This window comes from Schistocerca cancellata, chromosome 8 (assembly GCF_023864275.1).
Source record: "Schistocerca cancellata isolate TAMUIC-IGC-003103 chromosome 8, iqSchCanc2.1, whole genome shotgun sequence".
In the NCBI taxonomy this organism is placed as follows: domain Eukaryota; kingdom Metazoa; phylum Arthropoda; class Insecta; order Orthoptera; family Acrididae; genus Schistocerca; species Schistocerca cancellata.
This window is the reverse complement of record NC_064633.1, coordinates 319745252-319764613: the sequence shown is the minus strand read 5'-3', so window position 1 is coordinate 319764613 and position 19362 is coordinate 319745252. Positions and strand designations below refer to the sequence as shown.

The window sequence follows — 19362 nt, the reverse complement described above, 5'->3', positions numbered from 1 at the left end:
CAGCAGCAGCATTTTCTTGAGCTTTGATGAGGACAGAAGTTCACCACCTCCGAACCCCACTTCGTTGTAGCACTCGGTGAAAGTTTTGAGCTTTATTTCCCTTACTGTCAATCCAATTTCCTGCATCCAGGACAGAAACTGACTGTGCAACAGCAAATTAGCTTTCAGCTTCTGCAGCACTAAGAATATGATACTCCATCGCAACCACTTATAACGGGACTTGAATGTGTAAATAACCAGTCTGGTCCTGGTCTTTTGTTTGTGTGAGGCTGGTTGAACCTGATGGGAACCAAGCCGATTTCATGTTTGATAACTTGACTTTTGGGTGGCAGGTTGCATTTTCTAGAAAAAAAAGAGAACTTGCCAATTTCCTTTTTTAATTTTGGGTTGAAAGAGCCCAGCCACTCTTCTGTAAGACCACTCACCATCCATGTCTTTTTATTGCTTTGCCATGTGACTAGAAGCTTACTGACATCTACATTTTTAAAACAATGGGGTTTTGCCAACTTTCCAATCACCAGTGGCTTCTCGATTTCATCTAAGATGTTTCCACACAGCAGTACAGCGAGTATAAGCTTCGACAGTTTTCCGCCAATGCCCTTTCACCTTGAACTGCTGGAGATTTTGAAGGCAGTGTGTGATAAAACAGTCCTATTTCATTGAAAACTATTTTATACTCCAGGCAACCACAGCTGCTGAAAGGCATGATGGTAGGAAGAACTCTGATTGTTAAAATTGTTGTTTATTAAAACATCACTGGTTCTGAAGCTTTAAACCACACCATCAGGTGAACAATGTTAAAAGATCATAGGCATACCCATCATTCCTAGGCAAAATTTTCCACTCAGAGAATATCATCAGTACTTACTATAACTGGCTGTAAGAGGAGTTCTTCCTAACATCATGCTATTTCATTGACACTGAACACATCATTTGGGTGATTGTTAACAGACAGATTGTGCTGATGCATTTTTCCACACATCCTTATCTTCCTTGCACACTTCATTCCGCATGATGCAATGGCTAGCTGTGAAACTGTCCAGGCATCCTGTGGATGCCTTGAACTCCATAATTGCCAAGCTCTTTAGTGACTCCCACAGTCTCCCTGTGTGACATGGGACACACAAAAGTAAGTTTTTTTGGCTTTGCATTTATGAACTTTTCCTGTGCTATCTCATTAATTTCTTCATTTCTCATCTTATTAATCTTTCTTTTCATTTGCCTGTTCTCTTTCATCCATGCATCCCATATCTTATCCTTGTTTCTTAAAGCCTCACAAATTTGTGTTTTACCGTATTTGATATGCAACATTATTTCATGCACCGAGTGTTTGTCTTTCTCACTTGCCTTGATGATCTTAGTCTTTCTGTTACGTGTTCGCAATTCATAATTTTTGTTCGAATCAAGATGGTACTTAAAGTGCTACAAGTCAACTGAAACTTTGGTAAAATAGTGCAGGGAGTGCATCTCTTTGGTATGTTTGACCTTGCTGGGTAGAACCATTGTTTAACGTAACAACAATCACCTCTTTCACATAACAGCACTGTCACATCTGTACAGTCTTCATGTTAAAAGTAGCATCCTTGTATATACGTCAATAAGTAAGGTATACTGTAATACAGTAGTACTGTGTGTTTTTTCTACACTATAAAATTATTTATTGATTAAGTCTTAAAATTTGCATTCTGCATCACATTGGGTACATTCCGCTTTATACAAAAAGTTAGCAAACAAATAAGTATTGAATGTGTTGAGACTGAAATATTTGTATTGTTTAGCCAGATTCCCAAGTTACACACAATCCACTTTGACCAAGTTTTACTGTCTCATACAAGGTCCTCTTCCTCATCTTCAAGAAATGAAAATCACCAAAATGTTCTGAAGCTTGATTAGAAACATCTGATATGTCACCCATGAGCCTACAAAATATTTATTACATACTGAAAGCTTTGCCAATTTAAGCTGTCAGTCAAGTCTTGGTTTTCTTGGATTACAATGATGGTCATTTACATATTACTTTGATGAGTGGTAGGCTGCAGCTTCTCTTTTGATTCCAAGATTTTCTCAGTGCAGTTATTCAACACCCACAGGACACTTGATAACGAGAATGGTGGACAGTAAAAGTAAATCTATTGCCACAGGCATAGAGTGTGGAACTCAAAGAGTTGGTGCAGTCTTTAAAGATTTTGTGTGGCAGTGTTCCGTGTGTCACTTAAAAAATGGACTAATGACTAACAATGCTTCCTAAGAAGTATGGTGTATGCTGACTTCTTTTATCACTGCTGGGAGTTTTGTTTCCAGTTGCCTTTGATTCTTTGGTAAGATTGTAGTGATTGGAAAACAGACACATTTCCAACTTTTAAAATCTTCAGTTTCAACATCTGGCAATAGAAAGAGGAAATTGCTGGTCAAATTTGATTTCTACAATAGTTGGGCAGGGAAATTCATCCATAATCCCATCATGGATGTGAGAAATATCAGGAATGTAGTTTACACATGTGTCTAACACAAAGAAAATGCATGCTGATGTCTGTAATTTCAATGCCTTCTCGTGTAAAAATATTTGGTTACATAGCAAATTTAATTTACGGGCATTTTAGTGTCCACACACGTTTTCACTTGCATCACTAGAACACCAATTCTATGTACAACAGTTACACTATAGTTTCTTTTTTATTTTCTTGTATTGAATTTCTTAGCAAGAAAAATCACATTTGTGAAAGTGAGCTGTGGCAGGAATCATCAAGTCTGAAAGTATAATCTCTGGATAAGTAATTACTTATAATAATATAATATGGAAACATTTTCATACATCAACAGTGTAACTGTCATTAATACACACACATACACTTTTTGTACCCAACAAAACATCAAGTTCTAGATAATTCTTTAATTTCTAACTAAATGAAACTTACAAATATTAACATTCAAACACCAGGAACTCAGTCTATAAAGTGGAATGTCTGAAAAGCATGTGTCTGTTTTTTGTAGGACTAAGGCAATTAACAGCACCATTACAGACTTCTACTGAATGCTCTATAAATGACTTCAATATCAGTTAAACATTTGACACAATCAATAACCAATCACACTAAATGTGTTTGTGTGCTTATACTAGTGACTCAATCAACTTTATGATTGTAAGACGACTTCACGAAAACTTTTCAGAAGTGATTTAAGAAAATAAGCTTACAGATGCACTATGTACAGTAGAAGTCACATACCAACAAAACTGTCAGAAGGCAGGGTATATTCACATTATTTTGGGGAATGCTGCATAATGATCATATTATTGGACAGTTTATAAAATGTGCTACACAGTAGTACCTTTTGTGATACTAATTTATACCACATCAGCTCAATGAGATTATATTAGGAATTATTTTTTACATGTCCATATTCATACTTCTCTCAGGAGTTTATAACGTTATTATTTTCAACAATTTCACCACAGTTAGCTTCAAAATAAATATATTAATGTACTATACAGTATTCACAGATCTTGCTCATTATTTTCTAAAACTATGTTTCTAGTCATTGCACATAATACATGAACTGTTTTGATGAGATAATTTCAGAATTCTCATAATCTATACATTTCTATTTACATATATTAAGTCAAAAATATTCACTCTAAATGAAGACCATGATAAAGTACGTACAACTGAATCCACAAAAATCGTAGAATTCAGTCACATACAGAAACTAAAAACATAAATATTAATATGACTGTTCAATCTGAGGGTGAAGTAAAACAATCACAGAGAGCACAAAACAAAAACTGTATGCTTCAATACTGCTGTTAGAAAAATATGAATGACAGCTGTGGATGTTCTACTTATGTTTGTAACTTATTAAACTGCACAGCTGCACTTAATTAATGCTAGTTTCTACTGAAACATGAAAGTCTTCTAACACTATTTACTACACACAATTAAAGATTTTGTGTGGAAAAGCTGCCACTGACAAACACACTGTTGTAACTTGTTTAGATGTTTTAGAGTAGTAATATAAAATAATACAGAAAGGGAAGGAAGTTTTAAAGCTAAAGCTGCAGTTAGCTATTATTCTTCAAGAGAACAGCCACATACAAAATAGAAGGATTGCTATGAACAGGAAAAACACAAAATACCAAAGCAGAAAAATGGGATGTAATGCAGATCAAATTAAATACATAAATATTATATCTGGACACTTTTTTTTGTTTGAGGCCAACTTATTCATTCTCTATGAGGAAAAACACTGAAAAAGAGCATAAACTGAGAAAATATAGTGTACTAAATCACATTACAGATTATATAATTATCAGTATTTGCATAATGAACACATGAAATTACACATTTTTTTTCTAATTTTTCATCAGTAAAATGGGAAATAGCGAGATGCACACCAATTGTGGGTATACCGAGAAAACTACTCTCACATACCTTTACTCCATGACTTGAAGAACCAAGATTCTTTAACAGGTTTGTAAATTTGCAGTGCTTATTCTGTTTCATGTCCCCAATTTACTGCTGATTATAGTCACACAGACAGATGGTAAATGGCAACTGTAATCTCCTTCACAAGAAATTTGTTTCTTTTTAGTGTTCCAAGATAAATTCTTCAACCAATACATTTGACATAAAAATTTAGATATCAGAATGTTAGAGACAATTTCAAGATCACTGGCTCTATTAAGTATAATATGTTTTTCATTTAACAAATGTACAAACTTATACCTGCACATAATGTCATCAATATCTATGAGATGTGCCTAAAAAAGCACTGGCTTGATTAAAGGATTTATCGAAAGTATTTCTCGATGTTATCTACATGATAAAAGACAAGCAAATCTTCGCAAGTTATCTGCTGGGAGCATTGTATTTATTTATATATTCAATGTTACAAGCTCTCCATAAAAGTTTCTGGGTTAAAAGAAAAAAAAAAGTATCTTAAGTCGTTTAAAGGGATACTCCAAATAGCAAAGCCAGATTATTGGTGCAGGAGATACAGTATCCAAGAACTACACCATTTAAAAGGAAACATGAATTACTTTTAGGTATAAAATGGTCAAACTATGAAACCAAAATAGTACTAATAATGAGAACTAAAATAGTGAATCACCACCTCACAGAATAACACAGACATTACAGGAGTTAAGGGGAAAGGAAGAGGAATATTCAAGAAGAATAAAGAACAATTCTCCAATTTATAAACTGGTTAGGTGCAGCACATTCGCGCTCTTATTATTACAAGATCTTTCCTCTCAGATTTTCCAATAAGATAATGTAACATTAACAGTGTACTTGCACACAGAGTGCTTTGCTCACACAAATAAATATCACTTGTCAATTTAGACAGTTCTCTCTCTCTCTCTCTCTCTCTCTCTCTCTCTCTCAAACACACTCATGCACACTCTTCCCCCCTCCATCTCTGCACAGCCGATGTTCATACTACAGACACACAGGTGGTCAGCAGACTACTACAACATTGCATAATATTGGACAAGTAACACAAATCAAAATTGCACACATCTCAAACATTAAATGTACAAATCTGCATAACAGAAGTAAAAAATATGCAGTGCCACACAAGAGTATTGAGTGATACTATGCAATCTCTTTTTTCCATTCATATTGTAAGTTAACCACACAAACATGTCAGTCACTCAATTATACAACTGCACTCAAGACATACACATACATTCAGAATTTCAGTCTTGTGAGTAGCATTTACATAAAGAAACATTTAAGATCACCATGTCACTTCCCAGTCCTTAATAGGTACTGTTTATGATATGTGTGGTATGCAGCATCAGACAGAGGACACAGAGCCTCACATGTGGGACAATGTGAGTGGGCCAGAGGCTGAGGCGCAGGAGGACACGGGTGTCCTGGGGTAGCGTCGCTGACACTGTGGGCATGCCGGCAGCTAACGCCAGGCCCAGCGTCACTCCCCAGTGTCCAGCCACTTGCTCTCCTCATGTATCCTCTCAAAACAATCCAGCAAGAAAATGTACTGCGAACAGAAAATGTAAGGGAGCCATTATTTAAAAAAAGAAAAAAAAAAAACTTTCTTGAAACGTTCAATAGTTCATACACTACATGTACTGACCCAATTCTTATGTAAGAATTCACCAACCCTATTCGTGTTTTCTCTATTTTTACGTTTTAGATGTTATATCTCTTACCAGCAGCTTATCTCGAATGACGAAAGCACTGATATGTAAGACATATTTCTGAAATTTGCTGCAAGCATACACTGCACACAAAAATGATACACTCGTTGTTGCAATAACATAAATGAAGAAAGAGGACTATGCACTGATTCCCTAAATTTAAATGCTGAGAAGAGAGTTTACACAGTTCCTAAAATGTATTATTTTAAAGGTGTAAGAACATCACTGTTAGCAAAGTGCTGAGGAAAATAGTGCAAATCAGCCGGACAAGTGTGAGTAGAACTTGCACTCTGCAGGGTAACTTAATTACAAAGTTATATAATAATAATAATAATAATAATAATAATAATAATAATAATTTTGTGTGACTCAACGGCCTTGCACAAGTCTTTCTTTCTATTGGATGCCAATTCTGTGACTTGTGTCCCCCTAACGTACCCTAGTTATACAAGTGGGGAAAGGGGGCCTAAAGTTTAATGTGGGATGCAAATCACTTGTTGCCTCTGGAAATTGTTGAGAGATGAAGGCCAGGTTAAAACAAAGACTGAAAAATCTGTGATACAGCCAAGATGCAATTCTGTGCCTTCTGTGTTTCGAGGTACACATTTTACCACTAGACCACCAGGCCCAACACATACATAGGCAGTTTATTGATAGATTTCGATAGGTGAGTCTGCGAGTATCAAAATATGTGACATGTATGACCTTATCTTGTGAGTACAATGGCTTACAAGCTTAAATTATTTAGACTGCCAGATGGCAGCAGATCTTAGTACTTGACAAACATTTCAACTTGATACTCTACCCATTCCTGAGAAAAATGGATCTTAAGTTGGGCAGACAGACAGGCAAACACACAACAAAGTGTCCTACGGACTATATGGGAAACCAAGATTTTCATTTTACTTGAAATTAATCACATATTTTAATTACGTTATTCCTTCTTGTTATAAATTCTTCTCATATGGCAAATAGTAAAAACAATTTAAGTTCTTTTAGAACTAGGTTACTGTAAATTGGTCTCTTTTGACATATCATTATCTGCCCCAATAACAATAGTTCAGCAATAAGTTAGAAACATTACATTAAATGACCATTCTCACACACATTCTCCTTTTAAGGCATTTTTCCATTTCAGTATTCCACAATAAGCACTTACATATGGTGTAAATATTTTCACCCATCTAGGGTTCTTCTCAGGCCTCTGGTATTGAAAACAGAATGCCATAGCCTCATCGTCAACTTCCCATTCTTTAATAGTAGGCCATGAAAATTCCACAATTTGAGACTGAAAATAAACCATTAAAACATCATCAAAACATTTAACTTGTAATATACATTAAAAATTTGGCAAGAAAACAAAAATGTTTAAAAAAATTTTAAACACCATTGTTCACACAATACCCTCATGTATGTTGCACTGTTCACAGCAACCTAAGTATTAATCACTCAGAATCAGTGGATTACTCTATTCTGAAAATTTAAGTTTTTATTACTTTCTGAACACTGCAGATTTCAGGAGAACCAACTTGTGCTAGTTGCTATTCCCAACAAATGTTCCAAACTCACTTTTAAAATAATTCAATAATAAAATTTTAGTGGTCTATAAATAAAACTGACTACCCACCTCTAAAGCACCATCTTCTCGACAGGCCTGTAGCTTAAAAGTGTTGGCTCCGACAGAAACAATAACATGGCCATCTTTACGAGAGTCACATGAGCAATGAGGGAATACTATCTCTCCATAGCCTGTTAATTCCCTTGCCAGCTTTAGGTACTGCAAGAAAGAACACGGATCACTACATTTTTGTGGAGGTTTATGAAACAGGTCAGTTTTGTAAACAAATCATCTTATAGAAATGAAATGCACAAACATAAAACAGTTTACTAATTATTGCAGAATGACTGTTAAATTAATACAAATATTATGAACAAATGGCATTCCTGATGGGAAAATCATCTGATAAGTAAACTAGAATTTTGCATTGTTTTTTACTGAATTATACATCATCACTCAAATAATTCGCAGTGATTTTTATAAAAGTATTCTCAATTTTTCAGAAAAAAAGTAATAGTTTTCACTGCGGTTCAGAATGTAGGACTAATTTTCATCAAAATACATTAAAGAAAAAAAATATTCATATTTTCAAATTATTATTTGAAAAATACTACATGGGGATCAGAAAATGAACAAAGTTGCAGGTACCTTCCTTTATTTCTAGTTTTCAAGTTTAGGCATGACAACAAAGTAATCACACATGCTAGAACTAAGGAAGGGAGGTAGGTTAGGTGTCAATGTTCCATCAACAGCAGCATCTTAATAAATGGAGCACCACATCAGTTGAACAAGTATGGGAAAGAATTCAGCTTTGACTCATTGAAACGAATTTGGAAAATTTAATCTGGGTGACTGGATGGTTGTCTGAACCCCACTCCTCTTGCATATCGTCCAGCATCTTTAATAATTGAGTGCCTCACTTTGACTGAGCAAGGTGGCGCAGTAGTCAGCACACTGGACTCGCAATCGGGAGAATGATGGTTCAAGCCTGCATCCGGCCATCCCGACTTAGGTTTTCCATGATTTCAGTAAATTGCTTCAGGCAAATGCCATGAAGGTCCATTTAAAAAGGCACATCCGACTTCCTTCCCCATCATTCCATAATTTGATGGCACTGATGACCTCACAGTTTGGTCCCCTCTCCCCGAATAAACCAGCCAACCACACTTCACTTCACTTTGAAGAAAGGTCAGGTCATTAGAAACAGTACGCAACTTTGGACTGAAGAATGATGGAAAAGGAAATCAGTCATGTCCTTTTCAAATAAACCTCCCTGTCTTTGCTGTAGGTGATCTAGGAAAACATAGATCTGAATGGTCATGCAGACAGCTTAAGCTCTGTTCTCCCAAATGCAAAACTAGTGTCTTAACCAGCGTGCCACATTACGAGGTACCACTTTGCAATTATAGACAAATTAATAAACTACAGTCAATACTTCCAGTGTTGCCAGTATCTGCAATTGATATGAATTACACTGCTATCAATGTTATGTTTCTACTGTTGCTATTCTCTTCCAATCATTTTCATTCAATTGAATATGCATTAACTTGCTGTAGTGATTCTGGCACAATAAAAATAGTGAGGATGTAAGTGAAATGGTGCCTCACAGGCTGAAAGAGACATCCAGTCAGTCTCTCACCTAAATTGTTGTGGAGACTTAAAATCTAGAGTGGTGTGCAAGATCTCTGTCCACAATGGCTTGCCTTTATTCAGTCTCACTAATCACCTTGCACTACTTGCATTTCTCAAGTAGGGGACTAATTGTGACATCCAAATTTTGCCTCACTTTGCTGCAATAACTTACAAACAAATTAGCCTACTGTTAACACACTAAAGCAATAAATTAACATAAAAACTAGAAAAAAATTAACTTACATTGGCAGAAGTTTTACTTAAGCTAGAGAAATATCACCAGGAATATTCAAATGTTAAGTTAATAGACAAGACACAAAGACATTACTTGTGGAATAAGGTACAGGCAGCTTCACCAAAACTTTATGTTTGAATAAAGTTTTTTTTTCAAAAATCACCATCATTCCAAACATTTGTTTGTGAGAAATAAAATTACTGATGCTTCAATTGTAGTTGGCTTTTCCCATGGAATGATCAACACACACTGATTGGTCAAAGTAGGCACATCTCTCTCAGCTACATGTAGTTCCATTAAAATTTCATTTTCCATTGAGTAGAATAGTAGGGACAAGTAAACACTGCTATGTGCTGTCATATTGCCTGTTTTGTAAATACATGCAGAACCTTTTCCAGCATAGCTGGCTGCACACTATCAACACTGCCTCCCACTACTGTAATCCATCAGTCAGAGTTATTTGATTAGAGTTACACCAAATGATTTACCTTAGTGGCCAACCATGTATACTCATGTTTTCTTAGTGTTCACTTACCAATAATACTAGCTGGGAACTATGGAATGGTATATGGGCATGATTAATTTATTAATCTCCAAAAGCAGGTTTGAAATAAACAAATACATAGACAAGAGCTTCCACTAAGTTATCTATCTTTCATCAGACAGGGTAATTGCAGACATGCCTTCACATTCCAATTCACCCCACAACACATTTTCCACTTGTAACTACCACCCAACAGTCTGAAGTTCCCTGCTGACAATAAAGGCCAACTGTCTTAAGCTTTATGACACTTTTACATGCCCACTGGCCTGACATATCAACACATTACCAAACGTCTTCAGTCTGAGTGACCTTTGTCCACAATGACTGTTGAACTATGTAATGAGTATTTAGCACATATGCTGTTTTTCAACAAAACCTTCTGCATCTGATGTACAAGACCTGATTCTGGACTGTATGGTTGTTCTTATGATTATGTTATCATTTAATTGGTGAGTAATATGCTCAGTTGTCTATGCATATTGTACTATAATTTAAATTATGAACATAATCATCTGTCCATTGTTGACAGTACCAGTTTCAGTTAAACTGAAGTACCAACAGTGGACTCTCCAGGACGCCAATGAAATTTTATGAAATATCTCATTATCGCATACACATTTCTCAGGTTTGTCGCTGGATCGTATTGTGTAAAACGCACAATATTTCATGGATGCAGCTGCTCGACATCTACTGGTGGTGGTAGTTGCTCTGTCACTGCTGCAAGATGTGTCTTGTAGCAGTGACAGAAGCAACATCCACCAGCTCAAGATGTTGAGCAGTTGCATCCATGAAATATTGTGGGATTTACACAATATGATCTGGCGGCAAACCCAAAAAGTGTATTTGCAAGTGATCCATTGGGAAAGCCTGGAAAGTCATATCTTATTATCATTTCAATAGAATTCTTGATAACTACACTAATTAAAAAATGAAAAAAATATGAAACTTCAAAAGGGCACGGTTACAGAGAAAAATGTCCATCTTAAAAATAAATCACAATTTCATGGCAGCAGTTAAACAGGGAACTGGGAACGATAATGAAGGGATAATCAATTAAATACGAGGGCGGTTCAGAAAGTAACCTCCGATCGGTCACAGTGCGGGTTGTGGGGGGAGTAGCGATGCCATCTGTGCGTTCACGCACTCAACAGGTCAGTCGGCATCAAGCCGTGGTCGAGTGAACGTCGTACCTGCGCTAGTTTAGTTTTTGTGGCAGTTTGAAATGTCTGCTGCAATAGAAAACCCCGCCAAATGTGAAGTGCGTGCTGTCATAAGGTTTCTTACAGCCAAAGGATATTCTGCAGCAGCTATTCATCATGAGCTTTGTGCCGTGTACGGACCAAGAGTTATGAGTGAAGGAGTTGTCCGTGAATGGGTACGTTTATTTAAAAGTGGATGAGAAAATGTTCATGATGAAGAGAGGAGTGGTAGACCATCATTGGTGACTGACGAACTCGTTCAGACAGTTGATGCAAAAGTTCGTGAAAATCGACGTTTCTCAATGTCGGAGTTGTCTACTGGTTTTCCACAGATTTCTAAGACTCTCTTGTACGAGATAGTGACAGCAAGATTGGGTTACCGTAAGTTCTGTGCACGATGGGTGCCCAAAATTCTTACCGACCACCACAAAACTCAAAGAATGGCCTCTGCATTAGACTTTCTGTCAAGTTATGAGGACGAAGGAGAACCATTGTTAAACAGAATCGTGACCGGTGACGAAACCTGGATTAAGTATGTGAACCCTGAGACAAAAGAACAATCAAAGATGTGGGCACATTCAAATTCACCTACCAAACCAAGAAAAGCCTCGCAAGATTTTTCTGCCAGAAAACTGATGGCAACGGTGTTTTGGGATGCCAAAGGGGTGTTGTTGGTTGAATTCATGGAACGTGGTACGACCATTAATCAAGACGTGTACTGTGAAACAATAAAAAAGTTACGACGGGCTATACAGAACAAACGCCGTGGTATGCTGACTTCCGGTATCGTTTTTTTGCACGATAACGCCCGTCCTCACTCTGCTCGCAGAACAACGGCCCTTCTTGAGTCCTTCAAGTGGGACGTTATCAACCATCCACCTTACAGCCCAGACCTGGCGCCAAGTGATTATCACCTCTTCATGCATTTGAAGAAATGGCTCGGGTCACAGCGGTTTGATGACGACGAAGAGCTCAAAGATGCGGTCACAGGCTGGCTCCAGGCACAAGCGGGTGATTTTTATGCAGAAGGAATTTCAAAGCTTGTGAAGAGATACGATAAGTGCCTCAATCGCTATGGAGACTATGTAGAAAAATAGTGCAAAGATGTAGTTGTAAGATGTATATATTAAAATATTTTTATTTAACTTGGTGTATTTTTTTAAATCAACCGGAGGTTACTTTCTGAACGGCCCTCATAGTTCAACTGAAAAGCATCAAGCAAGGGAAATGTAAAATACTTTCATTTTATTTTATTTATTTTTTTTTAAACTGTGAAATCTAATCTGGTGCTCAATGCTCTCTGACTTGCAAAGCACTGTATCTCTACACCCATACAATCTCTGAACCATTTATGTCTGTGGGCCATCTAAAGATGCAAATGCATATTAATCACAACCCTCGGGTTTTTCTGCTGTAACATCCTGTAATAGCTTTATTATTGTTTAAAAATTGTAATTCCAGGGCCGTATTACATTAACTAGTCATAATTACACCTCGTTCATAAGACGCCAAAACTCAAAACCGACAACTGGCTAATTCCCATACAAAACTGGAAGGTAATCCACAAATCCACCTAAATAATTAGGTGTAAGATCTTAAAACATGCTGTGAGAGGAAATAAAAATGCCACAGTCTAACACTGACAAGAAAAGGTTAAACTTCATAATGCAACATTTGAGAGTAACATGTATCCAATGTGGACATAAGTGAAAACCACAGATGCTATCTAAGTATAATAACCCAAACAACCAGAAATAAAAGCACTGCCAAAAGTTCACAATGAGGGACTGAGCAATCTGCTGTTGTACTTGCTTCCTGCCTTTTCAGATATTAAATACTTTATTTGGGCACACAAACTATACAAATAAAATTATCATTAGTTACATTGTCCACTGATTATGAACACTCTCAATAAAAGCTTGAGACATGTTTTGGAAAAAAGCTGGCCCACACTGACTGATGTCAGCATCTTTACCATGCTATTTCCCAAGGTGGATTTTAATACAACTTTCTAAAAACTGCACTAGGTTTTTCTTTATCACTTTGATTACAGAATTTAGCTTACTATTTGTGGAGTCCTGAATGCAGGCACTTGTGTGGCAAGAAAACTATCTGCTAATTCATCATCCAACATGCACAGTAATAAATGATCTCTCACACATGATTGCACATCTAATACAAGCAGTAACTTAACATTACAATATAATATATTGACCTGTGACTTAATGAAATTCACGAACCTCATGCTTGCGCGATGCATCCTGTAGTGCTTTTAGTTGATACAAACGATCATCAGCTCGAATATGACCACGATTAACATCATCAACAGCTTGCCAGAAGAAAAAAGTTGTCGCTTGATCATCACAAGCAAGTTTTAATTCCTTCTGAAGACAGAACAGCCACCGTCGTAAACAGAGACATGTAGATGTTGCTGTGCTGTAGTTCTGTATGTAAAGGTTGTGAGGATACTCCGTAGGCAGAAGTTTCCGCTCTAAGGAAGAATTTGATCTTTTTAAAAGCAATGTACAGAAAGCTAACAATGTCTACAGTTAACAAGTCAGCAACATCTGATAGCTCTCTTACGAAGTTAATAAGACACCAATCATATCTTTCACTCATTTCTAGATACGGAGGAAACAATGTCATCACTTATATACATATCATTCAAAATTTGAGAAATCATCCATTTATATATGTTCCTGTGTGTCTTTTACATCACTAAGGTCTTAAAATATTTAATATCTATCTATTTATATTAAACAAAGCACAACCACGTAATGAACAACTTCCCAATGTGCTTGGGTAATAGTCCTTTCAAGCATACTGTATGATTTTAGAGCTTAAGTCAATCAATTCTAAAGGTGCTGTCACAGCTGAAGACTTCTGTCAAGTGAGTGTAATCCCAGAAGAAGGAAAGCTTCACTGTTTGTAGATTTTTCAGTCACTGCTCTGTATGACTAATACTAGTTGCAAATGGAAATGTGAAAATGTACATTTACAGCATGTGCATGTATCCAGGTAACCATAACTAAAAATGAACAAAGTATTCCTTCTCAATCTCTGTAAAGTTTGTTCAATATAGCCTTCTTGTATTTAAGCTGAACTTACCGAAATTGTATTCAACAATTTCAAAGAGGTAGAAGTATCTTGCTGTGTTTTTGTTCATGCGTATTTTGTCAACAACTGCAGCATAAACTTCTTCAGTGTTGGCATTTTTCTTGACACTTACTATGACAATTTCTCTGTCTGGTAACATGATTTTCAAATCTACAGGTGAGATGTAGCCCTGTGACAAGAAAACATTGACATAAATGCTACTGGAAATACGAATATCAGCTCAGGGCTTTAAATTTAATTTCATTGTTACTATTAGATGAGAGAAAATTTCAGACAGAAATATCACTAATCAGAATCACTGAGTAAAAGAGAAACAGAACAAAAGTGGATAACAAACGTAAACATGTTGACCTCCCTTCACTACAACAATTCACTAATATGCATACAGCAAAGAGAAAAAACGCGCATACATTTTCACTATTCTACTTCTGTAGTAACTAAAACAAGGTAGGAAAGTAAAGTAATGACAACAATGTGAAGTAAAACATACTTACAACTAAGTAGTGCAGGAGGGTAAGGTACACATGACTGAATGAAGGGTGAAAGATGGCTATAAAGAAGTGAAGCCAAGTAAATGAGCTCTATAACCTAAAAGCGGAAAGTGTCAAAGAAAGCGATAAAGGAATGCAGAAGGTTTATGCAACACAAACAAAATGCACATGGGTCCCTCAACTTTGTTCACTGTGATTTACTCCTTTTTTAATATTTCTCTTCAGAGCAAATACAACTTGCTTATAATCCCAGCAATACCAATGCATTGTCCATAATGTGCATTACCATGAGAGGAGGAGTACTTTATGACCGCCCTAAAAAATTAAAACATATCATAACAATAATATATCACTAATTGTTGTTAACTTACATGAACAACATACTATTTAAAGAGGTACTGATGTGTAAGTAGGATCCTAAACCTGAAAATACCAAGTATGATATGCATTGTGGTAAGTCAGATCTACTATCTACACTTAAATTTTTTGGGTAAGTTTAACTGAAAAATTTAAAACATTTATGAAATGTAGTGGAAGACATTGAAAACAATAATTTCTTTTCAAAATTTTAAATTATGTAGTACCCAACAGGATTACTATATTTTCAATAGACTGGCATAAAGTAATACTCTCCTCACCCAACCCCTGGTGTTGCAACCGTCGGTAACATCTCTTTATCTTTCAGGTTTTTCAGCTTTATTCTATGCGGTCATTGTCCATGCCAAGAAAAACATGTAAGGAGTCAGCAAAAGTTAGATTGCAGAACCATCACTACAGCTGTTGAAGGGGGAAAAATAGAGCCATAGGATATAAGATGAACAGTGGAATGTAAAATCAAAGGATGTAGAAAGCAAGGTGATAAAGATAATGTACAATCAGTGAAATGACAATGATCTCATTCATATTAGAGACTAAGAAACGCATGAACAAAGACAAAAGAATGAAGTTACAACAAGCAGCAGGAAGTACTTTCTTAGTACATCCAATGTAGCTCCATAAACATATACTAATTTGGTCAAAATCAAACAATGGAAAATCCAGGATGGAATGTGACAATACTATGTCACAGGCAACTGAAACCACTCTGCGAGCGGCAGCACCAGTGCATGATGGGAGTGGCAAGTGGGTGGGGGTAATGAGGAGGCGGGGGGAGGGGGGGAGGATGGATAGTACGGTGAGGGTGGCGGACAGTGAAGTGCTGCAGGTTAGATGGAGGGCAGGGGAGAGGTGAGGAGGGGAGGGGGGGGGGCGGGGGAGCAGAGGAAAAAGAGAGAAATAAAGAGACTGGGTGTGGTGGTGGAATGACGACTGTGAAATGATGGTTGGATGGGTGAGGACAGTGACTAATGAAGGTTGAGGCCAGGAGGGTTATGGGAACCTAGAATGTACTGCAGGGAAAGTTCTCACCTGCACAATTCAGAAAAGCTGGTGTTGGTGAGAAGGATCCATATGGTATAGGCTGTGAAGCAGTCACTGAAATAAAGCATATCATGTTTGGCAGTGTGTTAAGCAATAGGGTGGTCCAGTTATTTCTTGGCCACAGTTTGTCAGTGGCCATTCCTGTGGGCAGACATGCCTACATAGAATGCAGCACAGTGGTTGCAGCTTAGCTTGTAGGTCACATGATTGGTTTCACAGACAGCCCTGCCTTTGACGGGGTAGGTGATGTTAATGACCGGACTGGAATAGGGGGTGGTGGGAGGATGTATGGGGCAGGTCTTGCATCTAGATCTGTTCAAAGGGTATGAGCCATGAGGTAAGGGATTGGGAGCAGGGGTTGTGTAAGGATGAGCGAGTATATTGTGTAGGTTCGGTGGATGGTGGAATGCCACTGTGGGAAGGACAAGCTTAAATTTCACAAGAAAGAGGAAGGTGGGGGCAGTGCACGTTAGAAGCTGGGATTAAAGCAGTCTTCACCATTCCCAGCCCCTTCTCAATAACACACCACTGTGAACTATTTCTTTGCACTTTTGTATCTAGCACTGTGGTGACACCACTTAACATCTGCCTCAATGTTTCACCTTACAGTGATGGATTTTTGTTAAGGCCCACAATAAGAGTAAAACAATTACATTTATTAATTACCTGGTAATTGTACATAAGTGAAGTGTTCATAAACTGATAATAAATACTGGAACTAGTTCTGCCAATTGCAGGCATGTAAACTGAATATATTACAACTACCTCATTTTCACAGAATGTTCTTTTTTGTACTATGCTTATACAGTTTCAGTTACCCTTTACAACACACAATAATAAAACAAATAATGTTTTTCTATCACTATAATTAAAATAATTACTTCATAATATACACATTATATTACATGAAATTTTCAGAATAACTTTTCATATGGTTTAGTTACAGTTACTTTGAGACAATAAGGACACTGGCTGGCAGACTTTGATGGAACTGCTGAAGTATTTGTCGTTACCCCAGATCACATAATAATCAGATTGGCCATTCTTCAAGAGAAACGAACAACCACACAAGTAAAATGGACAGTCAAATGAAAACAATGCAGATGGAAAAAGTAACTAGTGTTTATTATTTAAAAAGTAATTCTTGTATATTTTCTTTTATGTATATTAAGCAGTATACATATAGAGACTTGGGAGGGTCATTATGTTTAATAGGCTGAAGTGCTCCTTACAAGTTTCTCTTGGACCCAATCCTTGTAAACATCTAATTGCTTTTTTTGTTGCCATTTGAACACACAGTTTGTGCTTGTTGAATTACCGCATAATAGAATCACATATTGTAGTTGTGACTGAGAGAATGCATAGTAGCACAGCATCAATAAACTTCTACCAATAGAATATCTTAGTTTATACAGCACGAATTTCACATGCACAAGTTTGCCTGTCAGATAGCTTACATCCTATGAGAGTCTTTGGTCTATTTTTAGTCCCAATAGTTTGACACTGTGATTCTATTCTTTCTGTATCTTCAGATTGAAATAAATTTCCTCTATTTTTGTATTGTTTATACCTAACTGGTTATCAATACACTACACCCTACATTTTTCAAAAAGTTCATTATTTTTGTTTACCACCTCTTGCATACTCTAACCTGTGGAGATCATGGTCGTATCAGCAGCATGTAAGACTTTTTGCAGGCTATATAGTTTGGGAAGCCATTAACACAGACAATAAAGAGGAAGGATCCACGAATGGAGGCCTGTGGAATTCCTCTCTTATTTTTCAATGGTTCTGACCTTTCATTGCTCACATACACTAACTGTTGCTGTTAGGGAAGCTTGATTGTCACGAAGTGTGCACTTGTTCATCCAAAGCAAATTAATGGCCAGAAATGTCTTGCTTCAGGGTTCCAAAAACAAGGAAATCAGGTCGGGAGAGATTATGATCGATGGAGTATGTGTAAAGGCTTCCCAGCGAAACCTGGCAGCGAACTCCTAATGTGGGCCTACCCACATGTTGCCGAAGTTGTTTGAAGTACCCTGCTCAATTTTCACTGGGAAGCCCTTACACATCCTCCATTAAGCAGGGTGTTCAGCTGTCTATTAACTACATGGGTTGGGCTATCCATACAGTTAATCGCCAGGCATAGGGGGTTTGTATTTTGTGGATCTTTGGTTGTCCACATAGTGGTGTCCCTGGGTTCATCAGCATTTACTTTCTTTTTTTCACAATCACAAACTAATTCTGATGCCACTTTTGCACACTGCAATAAAATGATTAGTTCCTGTATGACTTCCAACAAATTCTCATGTTTTACTCCTCAATTAGACAAAAAGTATGAAACATGCAGTTTCCAATTACTGTAGATATTATTAATCATGAAAACAATTGCATAATTTGCAGTAAGTGGTTTCAGTCTCCTGTTACCCTATTCCTGTACAGCTTCTACTAAATCAAGATCTTTTGAATGTTCCGTTATTGACACCTCATCAAAAGATATTATATTTGCCATTCCTATGGATGTCTGTGCCACAAATTTCCTGTTAGTTTGACCAAAAAGATTTTTGAGAAGACTGGTAGGAATTTTATGACACCAGTCCATTATCTAACTGTAGACAGCAATTTACATAAAAAATCAAATACTGCTGCAATTTGTAAAATTACATTAGAAATAGATTTTATCAACTTAGGAGCACAGCCAGTGCACTGTAATAATCAGGAGGGTAACTTAAGCTGCTAAAAATATGTTACCCATAATTATAAATTAAAAGCATGACATTGTGCATGTTCCAAGTATTAATTTACTTTGTGAAACAGTTTACAGCTTACAAAACCATATTCAGTCAATGGCTCTGTAAGCCAAAAACCTGTCAACAAAATAAATTAAGTAATACTGTAGAGCAGACACAATATTGTGCTTCTTATTTAAAGAAACCCCCCATGAACCATGGACCTTGCCGCTGGTGGGGAGGCTTGCGTGCCTCAGCGATACAGATGGCCGTACCGT

The 19362-nt window shown here is 36.9% G+C and overlaps 1 protein-coding gene across 2 annotated transcripts in view; it reads right to left on the bottom strand.

The window, feature by feature from the left end:
* Positions 1–1746: 1746 nt before the first annotated feature.
* Positions 1747–19362, bottom strand: part of LOC126094545 (sorting nexin-27) — a 309715-nt gene continuing 292099 nt past the window's right edge. For both annotated transcript variants that reach the window (XM_049908976.1, XM_049908977.1), the window contains exons 6-10: positions 14437–14614; positions 13569–13819; positions 7788–7937; positions 7320–7448; positions 1747–6000 (exon numbers count right to left, since the gene is read on the bottom strand). In XM_049908976.1, the coding sequence (XP_049764933.1) occupies positions 5932–6000; positions 7320–7448; positions 7788–7937; positions 13569–13819; positions 14437–14614 (777 nt within the window). In that variant the 3' untranslated portion in view covers positions 1747–5931. The remainder of the gene's footprint in view (positions 6001–7319; positions 7449–7787; positions 7938–13568; positions 13820–14436; positions 14615–19362) is intronic.